The following is a 24846-nucleotide window of genomic DNA, read 5'->3' on the forward strand; positions in this document are numbered from 1 at the left end:
AATATTTTCCTCAAGTTTAAGAGCTGTTTGTGTCGACGTTTGATCCTTTCCTGTTGCTGAAGCTACCCTAGGTCATGACATGGTGGGGACTTGGCAATATAGAACAAGTTGCTGGTACTTTCATGTGTTATTTTTTTAAGGGTAATGAGGATGATGATCATCATCTTGGTGTCATCATCAACAGGAAGGGATATTGGAGCTGAACGTAGTTAGAGTAAGTGCTTCGGGTTACTGTTGAGCAAAACAGTAGAAAAATTGCTTTGAAAGAGGTAATTTAAACAGCAGCTACCTTAGTTACAATATGCAGCTGGTTCTGCCTTCCTGAGCTGTGGTAGGCTCTGGCAGAAGGTGATTTGTCCTGAATTTCCTGTGCTGTCAGTTTGAAGGAACTTCTGCTTGACCTTTGGGGAGGCTTGTGGTTCTTCTGAATTTCATTGTGATTATTTGTAATAGTCAAGTGTATTGTGTTGATGATGTGTAACTTTTCCTTAAGGATGTCTGTGCTGAGTTTTTTGCCTTCTGACTCACATTAGGGTTAAACTTGTCTTTTGAAATCTGCATCACTCACTCGCTGTCTTTTTGAGTCAGGCTTTGCTCTGACCATACCTGGTGAGTTCATTGAGCGTCTAAGACCACTCCGCTCCCTTTCATTTCTAGGTCCTTCTTTCTGTTCCTTGTTCACCTTATACTCTTCCTCCTTCTGTCTCTTTTCATACCAAATATTCACCGCTTTCCCTAGCATCTACAGAGATGCCTTAGATGTGCTTTTTCTACTAAGCCTTTTCAAGATAATTTGTAGCAGAGATGGGAAATAACAAAAAGCTTATTGCACCCATGGCAATCTATGAAAGGGAAGACATGGCAGCTGGTTTCATTGGCCCAGTTCAGTAGCTCGTGGATGTGCTTGGGAAACAGTTTGTAGTGAGCCCTTGCAACAGGCAGTATAGCAGTGGGGGCAAGCAGCAGGGGCTGGCACAAAGCTCAGACAGTTCTGTTGCAGAAAGAATTTATCATGGTATTATTCCTCTAGGAAGAAGTGCATCCCATCAAAACTTAAATCTGAGCTTAACTTGTCCGAGTGGATGTCCTCACTGGAGGGAGTTCTGCTGCTGAGAAAGCTTGCAGAACAGTTGCATAAAATTTTGCAGATAGTGCTTTTAACAATTAGAATAGGAAATAAATTAAGAGGCTTTTTTTTCTCTCTGTAGGATTTTGTGGTTTGTTTGCTACAGTTTATGGTTTATCTTGGATATACTAACAGTAACAACTGAGGTCAATAAGTCTGCAAGTAAATAGGTTGGGGAGTCGTGTCTGGGGATACCACTTGTGGCAGGTATCCCTCTGAACTTCTTCCGTTAAGATTTATTTCTTACACTTTGAGTTTTAACTTTGTTTGAATTGCAGCAAAAAGGAACCACCAAAAAATCCAGTCACAGATTAGCCTGAGGTGGTTGTTGATTGATAGAATAATCATTTATTTAACAATGATATTGATTATATTGATTTGTCTGGATAACTTCAGACAGAAGTTCAGGTATGACTTCTTCCCCTTTGAGAGGTGGGCTGTAGCCTGTTCTCTTAAGGCAGAGGCTTACTCCCAGAATGTGTGGGTTAACATCTTAAACAGTTTTATTTGCAAATGGGTGAGAGTCAGAGTTGAGCACAGCATTGTTCTGTAGCTGGGAAAGTGGAGAACAGGATTGGAAACTCCTTAAGCTAACATTAAGGCTGAAAAAAAAGTTCTTATCGGATTATAGCTTGACATTTGGACTGCGTTTTCTTTTGGTCAGTTTGTAGAGCTGAAAATCCTCTTCTCTTGCTTTCATGAGTGTCAGTTATACACACGGCAATGTCACAGGTTAATCTCTGTCACAGGTTAATTAACAAATAAGAAGGATGTCTTTTTTATTTTACTGAAATCTCTAAAGCTGTGACATGTAAAAGGTTGGTATCTAGAAAGTTCCAAGTCTGGAGAAGATCCCTGATAACCCTCTGAAGCGGAGTCTTTGATATTCCTTCTGTTGTGTTGTCAGAGCTAAATGCTAAGTGGAGCAGCATCAGTGCTGTGCCGTAGAAGACTGAGTCTGTAAAATAAAAAAGGGTGTTCTGATGCCTGGGATTCCTTGAATTTGACTGTGACTAGTGCTGAGTTATTTTCCACCTAACTGATTCCTAAATCTCTTTTTGGCAGGTTGCTATTTGCTGTTGTCTTCAAATAGCTCCATTCCAGGAAACTGTGGATAGTGCTCGATCTCCTATTTCAGCAGTGTGAGAGGGATGAATGTTTTTCTTTGCAGGAGAGTGTATGTTCGTGCAGGGAGTGTGTACGTGGAGAACAATTGTAACGTCAGTTTGTATTTAATGCGTGTACCATAAAATAGAGCCACGTCTTCAAAACATCTTTTTCCTTTTGTTCCTTTGCAGGTGTATTGAGTAGCACCGAGTGCTCCTGTGGACGTAATCACTTCACGTGTGCTGTCAGCGCTTTCGGTGAATGTACGTGCATCCCTGCTCAGTGGCAGTGTGATGGAGACAATGACTGTGGGGACCACAGTGATGAAGATGGCTGCAGTAAGAATACCATTTGTGACTTGTGTTTGTGAAAGCTGAATGTTTTAACTGTGACAGGTAACTTCAAACAAACCGTGTGTAAGAAAGCAAGATACTCAGCAGTGAGAGAGCTGCACCTGTGGAAGGCATGGCCAGAGACAGTTTCTTCCTTTTGAGTGAGATGTTTTAGTTCTGAGATAAATTCTCAATGTTGTTTTCTTTTTCTGTGTGTGTGTTCTGTTGCAAACTGTACAACAAACTGACATTTTTAGAATCAGTTCCAGTAGGTTTTTCCTCAACCATTACCTTTTCAACACATCCCAGCCTGACTGACTTTCCTATAAATATTTTCAGCTTGGATTGATGTCCTCAGACTGCCTGGTTCTTGTAGGTGTTTTCCTGTAGTTCTCAGGAGAGTCCTGCCTCTGCTAACCTGGCTATGACGGGAACAGTTTTTCTTGCAAATCTGAAGCCCTGCTGTGACAGGAGCCAATTATTCTGTGACATGTTTGCTTCCTGCTCCAGATCATGTTTACAAGCCATAGTCCTGTAGTAATAATAGTAATAAGCGACCTACCAGCTGTCATGCCAGCTTCATAGACTTTCTCTATTTGGTGTCAGCTCTCTGGCTTGCTGACAGTGTCTGACTTGGAAGCCTTTGCTACACATGCCCAGAGTAGCTCAGCTGCCTTCCTGCCTTGTGCCAACAGAGACTACTTTGGACTGTCCCTAACGAAAGCTGCGTGCGAGAAGAGGAATGGTTTTCATTCTGCCCTTCTATATGTACTTTGAAGTCCAGTGTGGTGTGAATGAGTCTTACTTCCTGTGGCAAGGGTGAAAGGACAACTGAGTAAACTTGGCCTGAGGATTGATAAATAGTTCTGTTTCTCATAAGATACGCCAAATCCTGTCCTAACCATCCCCCAACAGAGCCATTTTACTCTGAATTTAGCATCTGTATTGTGCCTCCTCAGCTTGTAAATGTGTCGCTCCATGGGACTCAGACATGCTTGCCTAGCTGCATGTGCTGTTGTACAATGCTATTTCATTTAAAGAGCCTGAAAAAGAATTTACTTCTTTTACCTTAAAGCATACTGAAAGTAGCCTTCTGTTTCCATCTCATTTGGGAACTTCACGTAATTCCTGTTGAGCTACAACACGTTCAAGTCCAGTAGATTTTCTTTGTTGCCAGAAACAGTATAGCTACTACACCTACCAGTCCCACACAAATGTGTTCTGTGATGATGTGAGGATAAAAATATCCCAGGCCTTTTACTGAAACTGATGGAAACTTTTTTTAGAAGAATAGTCTTCCCCCTGCCTTCTCCATAATCACCAGTCTGGGGCTCAGATGCAAGAGCTTAGGTGAAGCTTTGCTTCTAAACTTCTGGTTTGGCTAAACTCAGTTTATGGTTTCTGTTGAAAAGACACCACTTCCATATCTGGTATTTCTTGTGAGTAAAGTTTACTTCATGCTTTATTATTTTATTGGGCTTGGTAATCGTGCTTTTTCTTTAAAAGGCATCAAAGGGCATCCCAATTAATGCAGTGCCCCTCAGGCACCCTTTTGATTGAAGGGTGGTGGAAGATTGGGTGTTGATACCCTTTTTTCTTCTTTCTTTTTGTAATTTTGACCAGCAAAGTGCTTAAATACAGTTTGACAGTGCTGTTGAAAATGTTTTCTGTTATTTTGGAACTAGACTTTCCAAAAAACAGTTGGTGAAATCTGTGTGCATACAGACATGTAGCTATATGAGTACAGCTGAGGGTCAGGCTACTGGTAGTATGAACTTTTTGTAATTAATATTTAAACTAACTCCTCATTCTTTGTATGAGTGAGGGTTTGTCTAATCAAACCGTATTGTTCAGCCTGCTGTGATCCGGATCTGAGCACCAGTCACTCACTGTCCTTGGGCACAAAGGAACCTGGGCACTGCAGGCAACAGGGATAAAGTGTTCAAAGGCCAGTGGGACGTGATTGAGGCTGCGTTTCACCTTATAAACTTCCCTTTCCCCCTGCTCTTCCCCCTCCCCTTTGGCTTGGCCGTAAAAGAGTGCCCTGTGTAATAGGAGTTGGGAGAGGGGGAGGAATAGCAGGCCTACGATAGACCTAGCTTTGCTGAAACTTTGGATGATGTCCAGTGTGACCATGCAGAGGGATGAGCTCAGGGAAATGGTTGGAAGTTCAAAGGCCTTTTTGTGTTGCTCACTGCAAGTTGACAGATGTGCTCTCTTAGGCTGTAGCTGGCCCGCTTAGCTCTTCCCGCACGCTCCCTTTCCTTGTGCTTGCTACCTCTGCTTGGGGAAGCAGGTTAGTTCCTATCCCTGTGGGCATTTGTCTGTCTTCAGCTCCATCCCAGGACTTGCCATTGCTTATTCCTTTCAAGAAAAATACTGCTGCTTTGCACGGATGTGGAGAGAATTGAGTAGGGAAAGGGGGGGAGGGGGTTTGAGGCTTAGTTGCATTTACCGTTGCAGTGCCTAAATGCCTAATCCTGCTCTGAGTAGTGGTAAAACCACGTTAGTGCAATCTAACAGTTTCTCATCAGTGGAAACTGCCTATGAAGGCCTTGCAGCTATCGTAGGAAGTAATAAATGTTCTTAATTTTACCCCCGCTAGAAGTGGGGCTGAAGTGCTAGAACTGTCCCACAGTCATGCAATAATTGCTATCAAAGCTGTGGAGAAAATATAGATGTGCTGTTTCCTGGCTTCTGGCTGCTAATCCAGTTTGATAATCCACTCTTCTCCCTCTCTGGCAGTGGAAGGAATACTTGATGGATTCAGGTGTAGCCATGTATTCTTCTAATTGAGGGAGGAAGAAGATGGAAATGTGGCTTTTTAAAGTTAGTTAAAGCAGTAAAATCCCTTAGCAAATTGTAAAGGTATTCCATGATGGCAGAAGAAAATATAGTGGAGGTTGTTTGAATACCCTGAACTATGTGTTTTCCAAAGCGTGACACCTTAACTTTTACATTTCCTCTTAACTTTTAATTTTCAAACAATTTTGGGGGAAATACTTACAACAGCACTAAATTTTATCCTCTGGACTAATGATGTGCCCTCAGTTTTAACTCTATAGGAAGAGAACTCAAAATACGAAGAAATAAATGACTAACAGAAGGGCTGAACAACAATAGCCCCAGAACAAAGGGCTGTACAGTGGGACTGAAGCTGACATGTGTAGAACTAACAGGAAGACATGCAGGAATGTTTCAGTGAGGACAGCTTGCTTTTTAAAGGGGAGAAGGGATGGTGGGCTGGGAGGATCAGGGCTGGGAAGAGGGGATAGGGACAGGCTGCCCCTGCGTAAAAGCTGCTCCTGGAATCTCCTGCATTTGCCTTTTGAAGCGTCTGTTACTGAACATTATTAGATTCAGGTTACAAATTTACACAGATCCCTGGCCTGATCCCATTGGTGGTTCCTAAGCTTTATGAAACATCAGCCTTCATTCATTATTTTTTTTTGTCTTAAGTGTTTTTTTTCTTTTCTTTTTTTTTTTTTCTTTCCATTTTCCTTCCTCCTTTAAAGGAGAGCTCCTCTGGAAGGGGATTTATCTCCCCCCTGGTGTTGTCTGGGCTGGCACATACTTGCTGTCTGCTAGGGTGGGAATTAGGTCCTCCTTTGTATGCTGCAGTTTGTGTTTTGCTCTCTTTCCCCTGCTCCTGCTCCCCCTCCCCTGTGGTTGCAGCTCAATTTTTATATTTAAGGGAGAGTATGAAATTGGCTGAACTGCTCCCTGTAGGGGTGGAATTTCATTTTGTGTTGTTACCTCATGAAGGGATGCAGCAGTTCAATGGGATAATGGTATCAGCTCTGAACCAGTGCTAATGGCCTAACCCTCTGGGAGCCTGAAGAATTCTCCCCTGGAGAGTCAGCATGCAAATTCCCTTCCAGGCGGCTCCTGTGCAGTCCTTTGGTGATTAGTCACGCTGGGACTGGGCAGAGCAGACAGAAAAGCATATGCTGGGGGGATGGTCTTAGTCCTGAAACTGCAGCTGAGGCCAGGGAAGGTTTGCTCAGCATGTGAAGTATGTATGGGAGCTGCACTTGGGGGAGAGAGGGCTGATCTGTGGGGCTGACTCTCTGAATCCAAATATCTGCCTTGGCTTTGTTCGGAAGCAGAGTTGGGATTTCTTTCCCCTTTCTATCTGCCCTGGGGAAGAAGGAGGCTGGAGGCTCTCCTCCTTCGCTTTGATGCAGCAGCACAGGGCTGCTCAGAGAAAGCACAGGGTAAGGAAGTGGGCCAGCCTCGGGATGACCAGGGTGCTGCCAGAGCTGTGAGGGTGGCGATACAGATCTGTGTGCCTCCTTCATACTTCTCTGAGGCCTGGAAGTGGCTGAGTGTGATCTGGACGTATACCTACACCAAGACGTCCTGGATGTGATAGGATGAACCTTTAACTGAGGGCTGGTGCCACAGTCTGTATTTTGTCATCAAGTGTGGTGTTCAGCGGTGACGCCCTGTCAAATGCAGAGATGAGGCTTAGGTGATCCACATCCGTGCTTAGACTCTTACAGCCAGTCTGAATTGAACTGCAGTAGTGTATTCTTAGGGTTGGGAGGCTTTTAGGCCAGGCACTCGGTATGAAATGTTGGAGGGTGTGCTATAAAGAGCTGTGAGTGATTCCGTGCAGTGTAATCCATACTGCTAACACAGGGCACTGGCAGCAGTCCTGGCCTATGTGGAAATGGAGGGGTGAGGAAGCTGGGAAAGTAGAAAATGTGGCTATTTGTTCTCCTTATTAAATCCTCCTCCTTGTGTGTGTGGCTGCTGTCTTCACCTTCTTTTAAGCCTTGCGCCCCCACCCCCAGGACAGCGTTGGCAGGGGAAGAAGTAGGGGCAGAGCAGAGGAGGGCTGAGCCCCTGGTGACAGACGGGAGATGCTGTCGGCAAGCTGGGCTGGGATGAAAGGGTTTCAGGCACTGGCCTTTGCAGCCTGCTCCCCTTCACATCGCTGAGCTAACCTTGCTCTTCGGAGAACACACCTGTCAGGAGCGGGGTCTTGTGCAGCCCCTTCCCCACCACAGCTGGCAGCACTTAAAAGCATGAACCTCCCTGGGGTTGAGGGTTTCTCTCATCCGTGGGGGCAGGACGGAGCTGATGCTCCCCCGTGAATTCCAGCTTTGTGGCTCTGTGCCGCCTTGATTGCTGTGGATTTGTGGTTCCACTCTGTTGCCAGCAGAGTCCTGTGTAGACAAGTGTCCCATACACCCTCTCCCTCTATCCCTTCTGGAGACCTTTAACAGGGTTTGAACCCTATTGCCCATACCCAAGGCACAGTGAATTTATCCTCAGCAGTGGGTTCCTGCCTCTAAGCTTCTCCTCACAGATTTAGACAAAAAAAGCTGGCAGAATCCCCAAGCTGAAAAACACTTTTCATGTGTTTTTCTTGTGGCATGTGCCTTGCAAAACCCTGTTCCCCAAACCATTGTTTCTGATGGTTTTTATCCTAAAGAGCTCACTGTGTAATTGAAACAGGATGGACTGCGCTGGGAAGCATGCAGGAAAATGTTGATATTGTAATTTTCCTTGTTATGAAACAAGTGCCATTATGGGATGATAGCAGGCTTAGGGATGAAAGAGAAAAAAGGAACTCAGTGGGGAATTGTGATGGCTACTCTATTGTGGAAAGGTCAGTGCTCCTCTGGGGAGGAAAGGCTGACAAGCTGCAGACCTATCCTGCCACCCCTCTGAGGCACAGCTCTTCCTTGTGACTTGAAATTTCATGTCTTTTGTTTCTAAGAGCTGTAGCCTTCTCCCATCAGGAGGGAAAGAACTTCTTTTCAGGAAGGAAGCCGGCTGTAGCTCCATACTGAGGTGTTTCTTTGCTCTTGCAGTGCTGCCCACTTGCTCCCCCTTGGACTTCCACTGCGACAACGGGAAGTGCATCCGCCGGTCATGGGTCTGCGATGGAGACAACGACTGCGAGGACGATTCTGATGAACAGGACTGCCGTAAGTCACCCCTCAGAGGGGAGGGAGTCATGCTGTGTGCCTGCCATGGGTGAGGAAAGTTAGCCCACTCTGTTACAGGATTTTAAGAGTTTATCCACTGAGGCAGACCTTTGGCTTGCAATAAGCTATATCCTGCCTCTGACAGAGATGTGTACCTGATGTCTGTAAGCCCTCCCCGATTGGCACCTGGCTTGTGGTTCAGATGTGTGTCCTGGGGGAGGGGGTGCTGCTCTGTCCAGCTGGAGAACAGCTTATGCCCTGCAGCTTTGCTAGTTAATGTCCCATGAAGCACTTCCCCAAGCTGAGCGCTTCATGTCCTCCCCTGTTCATGGAAATGCCTAACCCCTGCCAAATCCAACTGAACTGCCTGTCTGGCTGACTTCCTGTGGCCTCAGGTTCCACTGTCTGACTTTTCTGCTGTGCTGGGTTGTCCCCAGCATCCTCTCCCTTTAAACTGAGCTCCCTGAGAGAAAGGTGCTGTAGTTATGCTCCCCACACAGAGACCAGTTACCCTGAAAGCTGGCCGACTGCTGCCGTATGAGGTTGTCATCTTCAGAAGAGCTGCCATGGCAGGCTGCTAGCTGTAAGCACTGCTGTTGTGCTTCTGCAGCTTACTAAAACTGAGTGAATTTGGCCTGAGCCATTGCAGCTTTCAGCCCCTTCCTTTTACACTTGGTATTGTGGAGAGGTTCACTTGTGGTAGGCTTCTATTAGCAAAAGGTGGTCAGGGATGCAACTTTCCTTCTTCACAACAGATCATCCAGTTTGTACTTGGCAACATGTGCCAGGGAGCTAGCACACTGCATAGCCCTTGAGCTTCAGATTCTCTGAAACTGCACTGGTTGCTAGGGCTGACATCAGGCTGCAGTTAGGAGCAAAATTTTGTGCTGCCTGTTTGAGATGATTGCAGCTGCTCAATAAGCATCACTCTGCAGTCCTTGAATTCTACAGAAATTGTGTGCATAGTGCTCCGGAGTGGCTCTTATGGAGGAACCAGAAAAATAAATCTCTTGGCTGTAAAGTATTCCGTGTCATTTTAGCCATTTATGCAATGCTTGCGTGCTAATGAATTCACTTTTTGATCAGCATTGCCCTGATCTGTGCCTTCCGGGCAGAGGGCTGGGAAGCAGGGTCCAGGGATCTGACATCCTTGTGATGCTCTGGGTGATAGGACTAAGGTTGGTTTTTCAGTCTCTTTTCAAAGCTTTTCATAAAAGAAAAGTTATGTAGGTCTGGGTCTGTTTGGTCTTCTGTTTTTCAGAAAAGGTTGGAAAGCCCTCATATTTAAGACAACAGTAAAGAAGGGTGTGATCAAAAGTTTTGGAGACTAATGAAAGGAAAAAGGCAAGGTTCTGAGAAGAAGAGACTCCTAGGGAGTTGTCCAGACTAGCACTTAACCATAGGAGGGTTTCGGTTGGATTAAGGTCCTCAGGTGCTAATTTCGCAGTCCCTTTTTCTTTTCCTCACTGGCCTGCAGACAAGCTTTTGTAGAAGACTGGCAAAGAGTGGAATGAGGCTATAAGTACTGGAGAGTTTGGAAGAGAAAGTTGAAATTTCTCCCTTTTCAATGAACATTTCCTTTCCTTTGAAGGTAGTTTTGGTATTGTGGGAAAAAAAGGTGGAGGTACAATTCTGACAAAGTATTTGTTAGGTAATGATAGGCCATATTAATTGCTTTAAAAAAGAGGCCTATGTTGCCTTTTTTTCTTGTGGGGTTCACTTGAACCATGCTTGGGGCTGTGCAAGAATGCCAGCCCAGGGTGGGTGGCTCCATTATTCTGTTCCAGGTCCTTCCTCCAACCCATGTTCTCAGGTTTTAGAGCCCACCGTGCAAGCAACTTGCAGCTGGAGTGGACGAGGGAGACGAGGGGAATATCACAGTGGCCATCGTAATGTTGTTAGGATAAGGGAAATGAACTCTCCAATTAAGTAGCCTCCTTGGAGGAGGATGCTCGATCTGTGACACGCCACAGGTTTGGCATTTGCTAAGCTTAATCTTACTGCCTTGTCTTCACCTTATTCTCTTTCGTGTTCCTGCAGCTCCACGGGAGTGTGAGGAAGATGAGTTCTCATGTCAGAACGGATATTGCATCCGCAGCCTATGGCACTGTGATGGAGATAACGACTGTGGAGACAACAGCGATGAGCAATGTGGTGAGTAGTGGTCCTGCCAATATCACAAATGACAGTGATGGCTGCCTGCCCCGCTGGGGCTTGAAAAGACATCGCACAGGCTCCCACCTGTGCAGTTCTAGGGTCCTCTTAGCGTGGCAAGGGCTCACAGCTGGCTTATCTGGACCGGGCTTGTGGGATATTGTGTTCCTATGGCTGGCTGGGATTTCAGGTTGTGTGGCTTATTTGCCAGGCAAAAATCACTTGAGGCTTGTTATTCCTTCACATGCAATTGTGAAGACCCATGGATTCCTTTCAAATCCAGTGCTCTGTGTCTGTTAAATGAGCACTGACAGTTTTGTCCTGGCACTGCATGACATGGAAATGTATGGTTTAATGAGCAGTCTTGTTTGTCAGTGCCCTAGGAGCTTCAGGAGCATTGTGTGGTTGTTTCCTGGGTACTCTGAGAAAAGACAAGGCTTTGTTTGTGTTACTATCTTTGCAGATATGAGAAAGTGCTCAGAGAAGGAGTTTCGTTGCAGTGATGGCAGCTGCATAGCTGAGCACTGGTTCTGCGATGGTGACACAGACTGCAAGGATGGTTCTGATGAAGAGAATTGCCGTAAGTGCTCTCCTTGCTTTGTAACCACAGGAAATAGCCTTTTGGACCTGCTCCTGTCTTGGGGTTTGGCACGTTTTCTGCAGCAGAGATCAGAAACGAGTTAGTCCTGCCTGTACTGGCAGCTAGGCTGCCTTCCGTTGTCTACCCCAGAGGGCATGAGAGGAGGATGGTATGCCTCTTGTGTTACCTCACAGAAATACTTAGGCTGTTCCTGGCTGCTTCTCTGTTGCTTCCCATGGATATATGATCTTGACTCGGAGCAGGGGGCTTATGCTTCATTGAATAGAGCTCTATATAAAACTGTAAGAGCTGGAGGGCAGGGAAAAAGGGAAGAAAACTGCTCCCTCCTTTATTCTCTTGTCTGATTCCTGCCTGAAATCTCCTGGGGGGCTTTGCCCACTGACAGCATCCTAAGGGACTGCATGTTCCTGGCTGGCATGCTGCAAGGGCTGCCTGCCTGCCCAACCCCTCTTCACTCAGATGCTTTACTCAGGACCTTGTCAGATAAGGGCTGATAGGATGAATTAGTTGGAAGCTGATTTGACTGATGGAGATGGGGGAAGGTGGGGGTGTGAGAACCCACAGCAGTTTTCTCCTCCACCATCATGGGCTTGTGGCAAGTGGAACAGGAGTCTATTATGTCCCTTCCTAACCCCCACTGCTCTCTGCCATGTCTCTGAGCGCATTTAGTGTCTGTGGAAGTTTCAGCGGTCCCTTCCCCCACCCTGCTTTCAAAGGCATTTTGCAGAATTTGTTCTAGATAGCAAGAAACTTCAAAAAGCTCTAGGAGGGGGGGATCAGGGCCGCCAGCTCCTGAAGGGCAGGGGAGTGGATGCATGGGGGAGTTGTCTTTTATCTCTCCAGATAATGAGAGTTGGCAGCAAGCCAGGGGCTGCAAACATTTCTAAGCTGGGAAAAGGCTCTAAGAGGAAGCCAGCCTCTTTCCCTCGCCTTTACCCCTCTCTCCTTTCTCATTCCCTTGCCTGTTGATTCCATGCAGGCCATGAATAGGCTCTGGGGAAGTGAGGAGAGATGTTTCAACCTTTCCTCCTATGCAGGTGGAAGGGCAACCTGAATTCATGCCCATGCTCCTCTGAGTTGAAATGCTTCTCAAATCGTGGCTGGCAGTTTTCTCTGTAAGGCATTTTAGTAAGGAACTTCACTAAGAAGCTCACTTTGGCTGCCTCCCTTTCTCTTACCTTACTCAGTGTGGCTGTCAACTTTTCCTTATATCCAGTCCTGTTCGTTCTTTATCTAAGACAATGTGGGACTACACTTTTTTTTTTTTTTGATGGGGTGGGATGTATAATTGAATCGTGCTATATGAGAATATAAGTCATCAACTTTGTTTTCTCCTCAGGGAGGCCCAAACACTACTTTCAGATTGCTTTGGTGAGGCACAGGTTAACACACCTAGTAACACAGTTAGTAACTAGCCACTGGATACTGGCTGAACTGGAGCTCTTACTACATGCCTGGAGGCTCTGCCCACTACTTGAGGTTGGATAGGCAGGCGTAGTTCAGGTCCCTGATTGCCAGCCTTTGTTTTCTCTTTTGCTGAGTGTATTTGTTTTCTGACCTCCTCAGCTGAAAGGCTCGTGCCTGAAACATGCAGTTCATTCTCTGGACAGCATGAGAAGAGGTGTCAGATTCTGTTGTGTGGGACTTAGATTTTTCATCACTTCCCACATAGTGTACTGCTGAACAGAGAACAGTGGGCAAATCCTTGACTGCAAGTTTGTTGGGCTCTGCCTAGGGTCATCTGCCTGCCAGTGCTCCTAACTGATAAGGCACGGTTTGTTTTAGCAATGGCTTGAGAGGAAAGGGAGGGGGGAAAATTCAAAGGTCAGGTGCAGAAGCGGGCACCTCGCTGCTTGCTTCCTTTGGTCTTCAAGTGTTTGTTTTTGTTAAAATTTTAAAGGAATCATGCCATATTTTAACCTTGCATTGTGATGTGCCTCAGTCCTTAATATAGAGCTACCCCAAAAGGTAGCTTTGTTTTTATACCTGACTTTCAAAGGTTTAATAAACATTTCAAACCTTTACACAGGGCACTAAGATAGTATCTTGAGTGTAAGAGGGAAGGTGACACTCTTGGATCCTTTTTGTTGCTTTCTCATCAACCCCTTTGTGTTTTTTTAAGTGAGTTGACTGCACAGTTTTGTTTGTACATAGCTTTAAACTGCCCCTCAGTGAAGCACAAACAGCATTCAAGTTCTCAGCGATACAAGTCATGCAAAGCTATGCAGCAATGGCTAGCAATTTCCAACACTTTTCCATTGAATATTTGCTAGTGCATTATTAGATGGAGAAAGGTTGCATTTAAACTGGATTGTGCCCTTTTACCTTAGGCATTTTTTGTTTGATTCCCTTGTTAGCATCAGATGTTCCAGCTGCCACCTGCAGCTTGGAGGAGTTCCAGTGTGCGTATGGACGTTGCATCTTGGACATCTACCACTGTGATGGCGACGATGACTGTGGGGACTGGTCTGATGAATCTGACTGCTGTAAGTTAGTGCAGAGTGGTACTGGTCCAAGCTTCTGACCTGCAAGCCTAAATGGATTTTGCATTGGCTGGAGAGACAGCTATCTAATTTGTCACACATAAGCTGATTCTTTGATCATTAATTTTTTAACTCAAGACAGTGAGAGTAGTGATGGAGGCTGCTGTGCAGTCAGCACGTTTCTGCACACAGGAATTAAAGCAATTTCCAGGAGGGATCTGTTCAGGACCAAGTTCCACTATAGTGGAACATAAATGTGGCGTTGAGAGATTTCTGGGATGTTCCATAGATCTGAGTTTGCTCTTTATTTATTTATTTATTTAACCTCTCCACAGCATCTCACCAGCCATGTCGCTCTGGGGAGTTCATGTGCAACAGTGGCTTGTGCATTAATGCTGGCTGGAGGTGTGATGGAGACTCCGACTGCGATGACCAGTCAGACGAGAGGAACTGCAGTGAGTGCTGGGGACTGGTGGGAGTGTTCTGTTTCTGTGGATGCAAGAGAATATGTGGAAGTGTTATCTTTGAAACAAGTCTCTTCTGATCCTTCTTGCTCACCTAATTTTCTCTTTTTTTTGGGTCCCTCAGCTACATCTATGTGCACAGCTGACCAGTTCCGCTGTAAATCAGGGCGCTGTGTCCGTCTGTCCTGGCGCTGTGATGGGGAAGATGACTGCTCTGACAACAGTGATGAGGAGAACTGTGAGAATACAGGTTTGGCCTGCTGCCTTGCTGCTTATAGCTAACATTTCTATCCTGGAGGTACAGGTAGTGAGGTCTCTTTTGGATAGTTTGAGTTCAGCCTCAACTTACTGTGCTTCCCAGAGTATGAGATCTGTAAACTGTCTTCTACACTTGCAAACATGCGCTGGTCTGTGTGCTTAAACTAACCTAAGTAGTGGTGTTTTCTGGTCAGGTATCAGATCCCTGTATATGCCTATCCTGCCCATACTCTATGAATTACAACAAAGCTCTGAGACACTTCCATTTAAACCTGGAAGCATTAATGAAGTTCAAAGTTCCTACTTTTGTCAAATGGACTGAGTCTGGCTCGTTCCTTCTAGGTAATTCTGGGTATCTTTCGTTTTGCCTTATGAAGCTGCCAAGCACTTTTAACAGGAGATAGTATCAAAAAGGCATTTTGTAAAAGTGAAGAAGAAAGCGTTTGTTTTAGAGGGTTAAGGGTACCAGCCCCACCATGCCTTAGACATTTTCTAGGCAGTCTCTTGCTCTTTCTTGTAACCATTTCCCCTAGAGCTATTCTTCCATATGATGGATATGGAAAAGAAGAGGGTTTTAACAGGCCCCCGTATTATGGCAAGATTCAGGAAATAACTAGAATCTCCTATTTTTCTTAATTTTTTCAGGTTGTTTGTATACCATCCCTCATAGAGGAATGGTATATACTGGTCTGTGAATTTGTCACAGTGAGAAGAGCCCAACTGTGTATACTGACCTCTTTAGATCAGAGTATTTCAAAAATTGTGTTTAGAATGACAAAAAGGACTTTTAAAACTGCAGCCCTTGCTTGGGCCTGTTGAGGAGAGAGCAGTGTGCATTGTACAGGTATAGATGAGCTCAGAGGACCTGGAGCTATTGCTCTAGATAAGTCAGCTGGCATGAGTAGCATTGTGCAGGAGGCGGTGGTGATCCTGGAAAAAGCAATTGTGCTTAGACAAACCGGTAAACCCATTGCCTTATCTTGATAACCAAGATATTTAAACAAATACTGAAAGAACTGTTGCAGCCCAGAAGCCAAATCAAACTTCCAGAGCCACTGAACTTCAACCTCCCCACTCCAAACGAAACCCGAGATGGTAGAGTACAACTGTTGTCACCACAAGGTTGGTTGTGCAGTTCTGCATTAGGTCTACAGTGATAGTCGTCAGGTAAAAATTAACTGAGGGGTTCTAGTCCCAGCAGAACATGTACTGGCTCGTCTAATGAGAAATAGTGCACTGTCTAGATGTCTTTAGCAAGTTAAAAACCTGTGTCAGTTCTTGGATTTATGTTTTTATTGGCTATAGGGAGAAAATTCCTAGAACACTAGGAGATCAGCTGATGTAAGAATCTTTGTCTTCATTATGACAAATGCAGTCCAAGTTTTGGAATCCTTTATAAAAAGTATTTCTGTTCTCTGAGAAGTGAATCTGTATGTGATTTGTTTTTATGTTCCCGGTTGGTGTGTCTGTTAGTTCTTATTTGTACTTGATAATCTCACAACTACCCTTTTCAACGCTGCTTGCAGGCAGTCTGCCAATCTAATCGTTTCTTTGCTGATAACTGTATTGTCCTGTTATACTCCTAGGATTATCAGAGGGTGATGGTTTGGAAACCACTGACAAAGTCAGCTTGAGAACTATAAGAAATAAGAGGCAACAGGACAGTGCTGTTATTGACAAAGACACAATTAGATTGGCAGAGTCCCTACAAATAGCATTACTTTACTTACAAGAATTTTGTAGAGCCTTCCTGCCAACAGCACAAGTTGAAGTGTGTAGCTCGTGTGAAATCCTGTTGCCTGAGCTCAGATTTCAGTGATGCATGTAAATCTCATTCCAAGTCCGTCACAGTGCAGTTAGGGCTGGACAAGACGCCCATTCCTAGGCAGGCTTAAGATCCATAGCCGTGCTGGGGTGGCATCTCAGATGATTAAAGTGAAGAACTGACTCCACTCTGACACATGCTGAGGAGGGCTGTGGAATCTGGAACCAAAGGGAATTAAGCCAGGACCTTGAAGTCGTTCTGAGAGTGACTAAATAGCAGAGCTTCCCAATATAGCAGCATTGGACTCGGTCTGGAGGAGAGCTCACAGGCCTCTGAATCAGCATGAAGATATTTGGAGCAGTAAGGAGTGGAAGATGAGCTGAATTCAAGGAAAGAGGAAGTAATGGATTTGTGTTCATATGTAAAGATTGTAACAAATCTTAGAAAGTGTTCTGTGTCCTTTTCTCCACCATGACTGTTGTTGAATCAGTAAGCTCTGGTGTTTACTTTCTCCTTCCTCTTATTGCAGGGACGCCTCAGTGTGCCCCAGACCAGTTCCTCTGTGGGAACGGGCGTTGTATTGGACAGAGGAAGCTGTGCAATGGAGCAAATGATTGTGGAGATGGTAGTGATGAGAGCCCACATCAAAACTGCCGTAAGTAAATAACAGACTCCAAGACAAGTCTTAAATATAAATGGAGGCACTGTGTGTGGGAGTCTGTCTGGTGTTGCTGAAGGATGCGTGCAAGGAAGAAAGCCTGGGTTGTGTTACTGGGAGAGTGTGTGGGTTGAAGACTGAGGAAAATGACCTTTGTGGTTTTGCCAATTGCATGGTGTGGAGAGGGAATAATGGGGAGAAGATTATGCTTTCAGGTATCAAAGTTAGTCTGCAGAGATGGTGAATCCCAAACCATATTATTCTGAGCTTCGTTGTCCAGATCTTGGGAAGGGCTGATAGCCATTGGTTGTGGCCTGCAGGGGAGAGTTCTGACTGCAAAGAGGCAGCTTCCAGCACAGTTTGTCTTCCCTGTGTTGCTTAGGCTATTCTAAAGTGTGGCTGCTGCCTAACTGCTGAGGACACAAGCAGCTGCCTTGTGGTTTCAGCTCAGTTATCTTCATGCATTGCTTTTGCAGGTCCACGAACGGGGGAGGAGAACTGTAATGTCAACAATGGTGGCTGTGCTCAGAAGTGCCAGATGGCACGAGGGATGGTGCAGTGCACCTGCCATACAGGTTACAGGCTCCTGGAAGATGGACGATCGTGCCAAGGTGGGTTTTTGGAGCAGTAACCTCCTCCCTGCTGCTTTGATGTGCTTGGAGTTGATGGCTACGATAGGTTGCAAATCAGAGCATGAAAGCAGAAGCAACCTGTCAGTGAGGTTGCCCGACTTGTTGATGATATAATGGTAATTTTCTCCCTTTGTCTGTAACATGCAGATGTGAATGAATGTGCTGAGGAAGGTTACTGCAGCCAAGGCTGTACCAACAGTGAAGGAGGCTTCCAGTGCTGGTGTGAGCAAGGCTACGAGCTGCGACCTGACAAACGTAGCTGCAAAGCTCTAGGTAAAGAGGAATTCAACCTTACACTGGTGCATGTGTGTTGATACATACATGTTGTTCTCATAACTTTGTCTCTGATGCTTTGTTGGCAGCATTATGCTGTTCACCGAGACAATGTGTGATGCAAGGAAGTACCTGGATTTTTATTAGATATGCCTAGTAAAAACGTGTGGAAACTGTGATTTTGACTATGGAGAGATATTTCGCTATTTTCTTTCCTTTTTGACAGCCCTTGTCTGCTTCTTGTAGTTTCTTGTCATTCCTGGTGACCCAGACCCTGGGACAAAACCAGTATCATGTCTGTGTTTAGGAAGCGTCTCAATCCTTCCTTGTCAGTGAAGTTGCATCAAATGTCCTTGCTCTGGTTTAACCTTTGATGCTGGTCACCAGTTCTGAATGTTGTGAGTGGCTGCTCTATGGACATCTGTTTTTAAGGGCACATATACATTTGTAGAACTTAACTTCTCAGCTCCCCTAATGTAGGAAATGAGGAATTAAGAGTTCCATTACGTAAATTAGGAATATTATTAGGAATTCCCCTAATGAAATCCACAAAGAACTTCAATTCTTTTTTCAGCAGAAGTATCTACCGAGTTTATATCTAGCTGAGGCATACTTTAACTATGTCATGTTTTGCTGTGACAGTAGGCTGTGGTAGAAGGTGTGGTACAGCATGTGTGTTTATATGGCTGGGAGGTGGATATAGGCAAAGGAAACTATAACCTTGCTGCCAAGTGTGTGCCTAGTGGTATGGCTTCAGAGGCTGAGGTGAGGTGAGCTCAGACGGAGCCTGGAATGATCACATCTTGATAAATAAATGTTTGCCAAGAGCTTTAAAACTGCCAGATTTTGAGTTAAGTTTGTGTATTGTGGTTATGGAAACAGCTCTTTGAGGTGTTTTGCACTTGGGCGTTGATTTCTTGTTGCTGGTACTTCAAAACAACGTTGTGGAACTTAGAGCAAAGGGAATGGTAGGCAGGACCCTATCAGAGTACTCTAATGCTGTCTTCCCATCCATCCTCAGGGCCAGAGCCAGTGCTGCTCTTTGCCAACCGAATTGATATCCGACAAGTGTTGCCTCATCGCTCAGAGTATACGCTGCTCCTGAACAACTTGGAAAATGCCATTGCCCTTGACTTCCACCACAGCAAGGAGCTGGTGTTCTGGTCTGATGTCACTCTGGATCGCATAATGAGGGCCAATCTGAACGGTAGCAATGTGGAAGAAGTGGTTTCCACAGGGCTGGAGAGCCCAGGTGCGTCACCACAAAAAAGACAAAGGTCTGGGCGCTATCTGTGGTGTGAGAATAGGGATGGGTGAGTGGAGAAAAGTGGGTACCCAGAGTTCAAAATGGAGTGTATCTCCCTGAGCAAGGGGACAGATGGGTTGGATGGAATTGGGTGTGAGATGATTGTCTCCCTGGTATTCATCTCATCTGACAGGGTAGAAGATAGGAGGACTGAACTGGGACTTCCCTGAGGCTAAGAGGGAAAGGGAACTATTTTTCCGAGCAGAGCCTGCTCCTGGTTTCACTCTGTGCTTAATTCTCCCCTGGAGATAGGTGGACTTGCTATTGACTGGATCCATGACAAACTATACTGGACAGATTCTGGGACATCTCGAATTGAAGTAGCAAATTTGGATGGCACTCACAGGAAGGTGCTTTTGTGGCAGAACCTGGAGAAGCCCCGAGCGATTGCCCTTCATCCTATGGAGGGGTGAGTGAGAACTTAAGACCTCGGAGAGCCTTCTGTGCAAGCGCTTCTGGGTGGACAATAAAAACCCTATCCTTGGTCACTAAGGCTGCCTTTGGACTTGAGCCCTTTATTTGATAGCAGCAGTTTCGGAAACCTTGAGGTGCTGAGGGCTTTCAGAGCCTTAGTCCTATTCTGGAGCCTCCAGATTTCAACAGCTGGCTGTTGCTTCTTTCATGGCTGTGGCCCAGGTCTCACGTTTGAGGTCCCAGGATTGATATTATTTTGCCCTGATAGGAAGTGATGCTGTGTGCATTACGTGGGACATGAGTTTTTCTAACCCATTTCTCCTTGCCTCCTCCAGCACTATCTACTGGACTGACTGGGGCAACACTCCCCGCATCGAGTATTCCAACATGGATGGCTCTAATCGGCGCATCATTGCGGACACGCACCTCTTCTGGCCCAACGGACTGACCATCGACTATGCAGGGCATCGGATGTACTGGGTGGATGCCAAGCACCATGTCATCGAGAGGGCTGACCTCGACGGGCGGAATAGGAAAGCTGTTATTAGCCAAGGTAAATAACGGGGCTGGGTACAGGGAATGCTCTCTGTGGTAAAGAAGAGTAGTATAATGTTAACCTGAGTTTCAGAGCCACCTGCTTGTAGGTGAATTCTGTTGTCTGTTGTGTTTTCACTGTGGGATGAATTTTGTTGCTGCTGTGAGATGGGCTCTGCTACCTGGACATTAATGGACAGGAAGTTTCTGTCATGTTAGTGTAAGCTGGATTTAAGCAGGTTGACTGTGGAAATGCCTCTGGGGTGGTGCTAAGAGTTCCCTTGCCTCTGTGCTTGCCTGACTCAGGTTGAGAATAATTAAATCCCTTTAATGGACATCCATTACAGGCCTCCCACACCCATTTGCTATCACCGTGTTTGAGGACAGTTTATACTGGACAGACTGGCACACCAAAAGCATCAATAGTGCCAACAAATTCACAGGCAAGAACCAGGAGATCATCCGGAATAAACTCCACTTCCCTATGGACATCCACACACTGCATCCTCAGCGCCAGCCAGCAGGTAACTGCAGAGGGAGTAGAGACCTATTTGAGCCTCTGGAAGATCTGCTGCCACCCACCCTGTAAAGCAGGGAGACGGCAGGCCTGAACCCAGGGCATTGACACGTCCTGCACTTCTGTCCGGAGCTGCCACAGCACCTGCTTCATCCAGCAGTTCAGTTTAGGTCCCCCAGTAGCAGACAGAGCTAAGCGTTACCTCAGCTCCCCCTGCTGACACTTGGGAGTGGATGCTTGCCAGTGAGAAATAAGTTGTGGTTTGTGTACTAAGAGCAACTGGGGGGAAGAAGGGGGTGGGAGGGAGATGCAGGAATCATAAGATCATAAGTGGGCACTAGAAATGACCAACACCTCCCTTATTACTTCTAAATTACTGTAATCTGCTTGGCAAATTGATTGATTTAAAAGCTTTTTTTTTTTTTTTGTCAGATCAACCCTTACAAGTGGAGTTAGTGCTTTAGTTTATTGTCTTATTCTCAATGAACTTCTGTGTAGATAAGTTGAGTTATGTTATCCATGTGGGACTTTGTATCTTGGCTGGTATTTTTCCTCTTTTCTTTTACTCTTTGCTTTATGTGTGGTTGTTTTTGTCTTTGGCTACTTGAGCAGGGAGAAACCGTTGTGGGGCCAACAATGGGGGCTGTACGCATCTCTGCCTGCCGAGCAGCAAGGATTACACCTGTGCCTGCCCCACTGGCTTCCGCAAGACCAGCAGCCATGCCTGTGCCCAGAGTAAGTGAGGTGGGACCACAGCCTGTGTGCCCAGATGTTTGTTGGGTGGCAGAGGGTTGGAGATGGGAGTAAGCAGCAGAAGTTGCTTCCAAGGGGATGCAGCTGGATGGACTCAGTAGTATTAAGGGCCCTGCTGCAGAATACCTCACCTTGATGCATTCCCCTGTTCTGCATTCGCACTCCCCTTGATAGGCTGGATGGGTGGGGATGCAGAGAAGTTCCATCCTTCCACCGATAGCAACACTGGTTAATCCAGTGTTGCTATCGGTGCCGTGCTGACTGTTTCCCTAGAGATCCCATAGCTGTGTCAGTGATGAACAAAAAACTCAGCTTTGCTGACTGCCAGAGTTTCTCTTAGTTTGCAGCCAGATGGGAGAATCAGGCCAACTGTTGTCCTAGATTCTCGAGAGATGGCATAGTTATTTGATTTGGAGAGATGTCTGTGCCATTCTTTGAAGAACATGGTTGAATTTATTCGCTTTGCGTAGGTTACCCTCAGGAGACAGCTCTCTACTGCTATGCTTCTCCCTGCTCCCAATCCCCAATAAAGTGATATTTTTTGCTACCAATAAAATCCTGGGCTGTGACCTGCCAGTGATAGATGATGTAAGGTTAAGTTTGGATATAGCAGGGAATTGTCTGTGTCTATCACTGTGTTGTTGAACTTAGAGAAATTAAAAGAAGACCTTTCGACCTTTGATCAGGTCTTGACAAGTTCCTGCTTTTTGCCCGAAGGATGGACATCCGTCGGATCAGCTTTGACACAGATGACCTGTCAGATGATGTCATCCCCCTTGCTGATGTGCGCAGCGCTGTGGCTCTGGACTGGGACTCCAAGGATGACTATGTCTACTGGACAGATGTTAGCACCGACTCAATCAGCCGAGCAAAATGGGATGGATCAAGCCAGGAGGTACAGTGTTAATTATGTGTGGAGACCATCTAGCCAGGAGACTCTTGGAATATCAGTTTTGAATCTACTGGGATCCACTGGCTTCCTAAGGAGCTGTAGTTCATGTTGTATTTAATGTTCATTGAGGCCCTAAGATCACTTAACACTTCATACACAAGTATGGTATATGTTCCCGTTTTTCTGGAAGACCTTGAAGTGGGACACCAAGTACGATGATTTACTAGCTCTGTTGTAGCCCTAAAATCTGAAAGGAAAAAGTATTAATTCTTCCAGTGAATGTACTACATTAGTAACAAGAGCCACAGTCCTTGGGACTTGCATGTGCCCTTAATGAGGAGAACAGAGTTCAAGGTTTTGGAATAGTATTTTAAACAGACACTGAAAAATAGGTGTTTCTTCAAATGTAAGAGTTATTTGAACTTGTAAGCACTTAGTGCTCTCATATGGCATTGTTCTCCTTGTGCTTTTGCCTTTTGAGAGTTACATTGTTTGAGAATGAGTAGTGCATTGGGCCAGTGCTTTTCCTCTAAGGTCTAATCACATTAATGATTTTTTTTGTTTTTCTTTTTGTTTAGGTTGTGGTGGATACCAGCCTGGAAAGTCCAGCTGGACTGGCAATTGACTGGGTTACCAACAAACTATACTGGACTGATGCAGGTATGGGATTCCTCTGCTTTACATAGGCTTAAACCTTCCTTATTAGTAATGAAAAGTGAATAGCAGCTGGGTAGTTCTAACTCATCCCCAAGTTTGTCTGTTTCTGTCTAGCAAAAAAAAAAAAAAAGCACTTGAGATGAAACTCGCTTTAACAAAGTGGGAGCTGAGGTGGTATCTTTAGTTTAATTCTCTTTGCAGTGTCCCCAGTGCTATTCTACAGAAAGGTTTATAGGAGAAATCAAGCCCCACTGTTGTCTTGCTGCAGAGCTTGTGGTTGTACATGTTCACGTATCTTCCAGCAGCGTATCTTGGGGTGCAGCAGGTAGGATCTGGGGGTTGTTCCCTGCCAGAGAGTCATAGTTCAGAGAGATGTAAGAAAGATGACTCCTTTCCAGCTGTTCTCTCATGCCTCTGTAGATGTCTTGGGAGCTTATAAAAGCACATGAGACTGTGCACCAGTCACAGCCATGAAGTGGCATGAGAGATCTAATAGAGGATGATACTTTGAGCCACGCTTGTTACCTATTTTCTAGGTATGAAGAGAGATGGAGAGAAAGGAATAAAGCATTGCTATATGGATGTTTCTTGTGTTACTTATTGTGATTCCAGAAGTGCGTGTCTAATTCTTTCTCTCGATATTTGTAGGAACAGATCGGATAGAGGTCTCCAACACAGATGGGACCATGAGGACTGTTCTGATCTGGGAGAACCTAGACAGACCTAGAGATATCGTGGTGGACCCTGTTGGAGGGTGAGAGACAATTTCTTCTGGGATGACGTGGGAATTCTTCTGTCTCTAAAGTTGTTCGGGTGCTTTGTTGTGCAAATGTCTCTCCCTGGTGCCTTGGTTCTATGTCCTGCCGAAGTCTGAAATTAGAGACCTGATTTGGATGCTACCACTAATATCCAAACAGGATAAGTAGGGGTAACTACCTGTCATGCTGTAGAGCTTTTGCAGGAACTGGCTGCTGTTTTCATTTGTTTATCTTTGGGACCTAATGACTAGAGATCTGTTACAGAAATGTGAATGAGATCTTTTCTGCTTGTTTCATACCTGTGTTAAATTTCTATTCAAACTCTCTGCTTATCAACCAGAGTTGAATCAGAAGGATTTCCTCAGGTAGATTAGTGCTGATCTTAAGCAAGATGTAATGCTAGCGATCTCTTGGCTTCAAAGCATTGCCTCAGTGGGAATATTGAGGGATCAACTACACCACAGAACGCAAACCTGAGTAGAATAACAGAAACAAATAGTTTTAATTAGGGATTTTGCTTCTGAATTACAAGACTGTGGAGCTAGGGATTGGATGGATAGAAAGAAGAGTACTGTTCTTTCCTTGAGTGGATTACTGGAAGACCATTTCAGCAAGAGTATAAAGGACTAGTGGTGGAGACTGGTAAATAAGTGGTTATTTATTAGACCTTGAACTTTTTCCTCCATGCGTTAATAAGGCCAGTACATGGACAATGGAGAGGATATCAATTTGAGTATGATTTTAGGCACAATACAGAAACCCAAGGCTAGTCTAATACTGTGTCCTGTTGGCTTCTAAAGGCACCAGGCTCTTTTGTGTCTCACTACAGGCACTGCCTGGTTGTGAAAGCAGTGGGGGAGTGCAGGCATTTACTTCTGTCTTGGCCTTGTGTTCAGGTTCATGTACTGGACTGACTGGGGAGCCAACCCAAAAATTGAGCGCGCTGGTATGGATGCCTCAAACCGCTTGGTGATCATTTCTTCCAACCTGACGTGGCCTAATGGCTTGGCCATTGACTATGAGTCACAACGCTTGTACTGGGCAGATGCGGGCATGAAGACCATTGAGTACGCCAGCCTGGATGGCAGCAACAGGAAGGTAAGGAGGTTGTCTTTAAGGAGAAAATTTTGGAGCCTGAGGTGCAAGTCCTAGAGCACCAAGTGCGAAGAGGCCCTGCCTCTCTTTCCAGTTGAAAGTGAAATAACCAAATCAAGACGTGC

General features: G+C 45.4%; 1 protein-coding gene across 3 annotated transcripts in view; it reads left to right on the forward strand.

Moving 5' to 3' along the window:
* Positions 1–24846, forward strand: part of LRP4 (LDL receptor related protein 4) — a 73995-nt gene that overhangs the window by 35524 nt on the left and 13625 nt on the right. For 2 of the 3 annotated variants that reach the window (XM_072038691.1, XM_072038690.1), the window contains exons 2-20: positions 2425–2571; positions 8391–8507; positions 10548–10661; positions 11125–11241; positions 13620–13748; positions 14081–14200; positions 14334–14459; positions 16762–16887; positions 17367–17501; positions 17670–17795; positions 18817–19047; positions 19354–19510; positions 19851–20068; positions 20397–20573; positions 21176–21301; positions 22006–22214; positions 22790–22871; positions 23517–23622; positions 24523–24724. In XM_072038691.1, coding sequence (XP_071894792.1) covers positions 2425–2571; positions 8391–8507; positions 10548–10661; positions 11125–11241; positions 13620–13748; positions 14081–14200; positions 14334–14459; positions 16762–16887; positions 17367–17501; positions 17670–17795; positions 18817–19047; positions 19354–19510; positions 19851–20068; positions 20397–20573; positions 21176–21301; positions 22006–22214; positions 22790–22871; positions 23517–23622; positions 24523–24724 — 2765 coding nt within the window. The remainder of the gene's footprint in view (positions 1–2424; positions 2572–8390; positions 8508–10547; positions 10662–11124; positions 11242–13619; positions 13749–14080; positions 14201–14333; positions 14460–16761; positions 16888–17366; positions 17502–17669; positions 17796–18816; positions 19048–19353; positions 19511–19850; positions 20069–20396; positions 20574–21175; positions 21302–22005; positions 22215–22789; positions 22872–23516; positions 23623–24522; positions 24725–24846) is intronic. The other variant, XM_027459348.3, reaches the window with a different exon arrangement.

The sequence above is a fragment of the Anas platyrhynchos genome, chromosome 5, assembly GCF_047663525.1.
Source record: "Anas platyrhynchos isolate ZD024472 breed Pekin duck chromosome 5, IASCAAS_PekinDuck_T2T, whole genome shotgun sequence".
Classification (NCBI taxonomy): Eukaryota; Metazoa; Chordata; class Aves; order Anseriformes; family Anatidae; genus Anas; species Anas platyrhynchos.